This window comes from Mastomys coucha, unplaced genomic scaffold (assembly GCF_008632895.1).
Source record: "Mastomys coucha isolate ucsf_1 unplaced genomic scaffold, UCSF_Mcou_1 pScaffold15, whole genome shotgun sequence".
Taxonomy (NCBI): domain Eukaryota; kingdom Metazoa; phylum Chordata; class Mammalia; order Rodentia; family Muridae; genus Mastomys; species Mastomys coucha.
In genome coordinates this window covers 24,982,326-24,984,168 of record NW_022196897.1, presented here as the reverse complement: position 1 = coordinate 24,984,168, position 1,843 = coordinate 24,982,326, and the positions used below count along the sequence as shown (strand labels likewise).

The 1,843-nt window shown below is 33.7% G+C and overlaps 1 protein-coding gene and 1 pseudogene across 1 annotated transcript in view; both read right to left on the bottom strand.

Annotated features, from left to right (window-relative positions):
- Window positions 1–1,090, bottom strand: part of LOC116091622 — an 18,146-nt pseudogene extending 17,056 nt beyond the window's left edge.
- A 471-nt stretch (window positions 1,091–1,561) lies between these two features.
- LOC116091621 (olfactory receptor 1L4-like) overlaps window positions 1,562–1,843 on the bottom strand; it is an 835-nt gene continuing 553 nt past the window's right edge. Inside the window, exon 2 of the mRNA XM_031373193.1 lies at window positions 1,562–1,840. Coding sequence (XP_031229053.1) covers window positions 1,562–1,840 — 279 coding nt within the window. The remainder of the gene's footprint in view (window positions 1,841–1,843) is intronic.

Genomic DNA, 1,843 nt, shown 5'->3' with positions numbered 1-1,843 from the left:
TTTCTTAAATGAATGTAACCTGTTCTCTGTGGGCTGAGAATGAAGTCACTCACTCAAGTCAAATAAATTTGACTATAGCAGGAAGTCTGTATCCAAAAGCCGAGCCTACAATTCATTTTTTGGTGCAGCAGAACTATCAACTCTCAGCTTGGCTACAATGGAGGTAAAATCTTTGGTGATGTGAGGGTCATTGAAATACAGCCTTATTACAATGAAACCCAATGTCTAAAAATTGTTCTTATTTTGGGCTTGCACCACAGTAAGAGCTAAGATTTTAAACTCTACTAAATACAAAACAAACAAAAAGACTTTATATACTCATGTTCATTTAAGACAATACTAGTAGTGATGCATTATTTTTAAGTATACAGCTAATATGTTTGGAGTTATTTAAAATTTATATTGAGAAAAATGTATTTTCACTATTGCTGTAGACGAGCATCTACATAAGACTGTTAAATCGATTGTTGTTTTTATATCAAACAACTTTTATAATACTTAATTTTATTTTCATAATATTTTATAAATTTTAAGACTACGACAAAAAATATATTATAGATATTGAAGGGGGTCTATGGGAGGAGCAGTGGTACAAAAGGGGAACAAGACTGTGATTCAATTCTATTTAATTAAAATATGTTTTTAAATGTTAACAAATTCAGATAGATTGAAATCATGTAACTTTTCTGATAATGCAATAAAAGTTAAAAAAAACTTTGTTTTTAATATTGCAAGACTTTTGGGTTGTTTACTTGTACAACACAACTTTTCTTGTATTCTTCCTAATACACTGACAGACTGACATGTGTGGCTTATTAAGGAAGCTTAGTGAAAATTCTTGACATGTAGGGAAACAAAGAATTAAGAGAAATAAAAAGGAGTCGTGTCCCAAGAATTCACTCTTGAGATGGAATTAATGGTGAAACCTGGGGGAGACCTATGAATATTTTTGTAGCCTTTTCCTTTCCAACTTAATTCTTTTTTTTAAAAGACTTATTTATTTATTTTACGTGTATGAGTAATTCTTATTCTTAAACTGAATAACTTGACACACTCTGGCTTTCTCACCATCTGCCAGATGTACTACCATGTTATCTTACTCTATACAACAAGATGTCTCCACCATTTGAAATGTGTTCCACATTTCTTCACTTTTGAGTCCTCTTTTTGGGTCTATGTTCAATATGTCTTTAGAATGATGTCAACTCATAAGATCAGAATGTCTTTCTCAATTTCCAACTAAGATCACTTAGTTCATTCTACTGAACACTGATCAATGTAAAATTCTTAGGTCTGAGAACATGGGCATACTTATTGAAGGTATAATTACCAATCTATTGAGTTTGACAAAATTCTGAAATTTGGATTACTGTAGCACACAGTCTGAGAATGAACATGTATTTGGTCAAGATAATTTACAGAGCACTGTCTTGTTTCCAGATCAGTGATGCTGGTGGTTAACATAACTTCACAGAGTATCATACAGAGATGTAGAGAAAGGAAGTATAGCATGAAATGTCTTAGGTCATCTCTCAGTTAAATGTTTCATAATTTTACATTTCTATGAGTGAAGCTTGTCCCTTAACTTTCTTAAACCTCTCTTCATATCTTTGTTCCTCAGGCTATAGATGAAAGGATTCATCATTGGTGTCACTACTGTATACATAACAGTGGCTACCCGGTCCTTCACCACAGAGTACATGGACAAGGGCCTAAAGTAGACATAGATGACACTCCCATAGAACAGGGTCACCACAGTGAGGTGGGAGCCACAAGTAGAGAAGGCTTTCCACTTTCCAGCTGCAGAGGGGATCCTGAGCACAGTGACAATGATTCTTAGGTA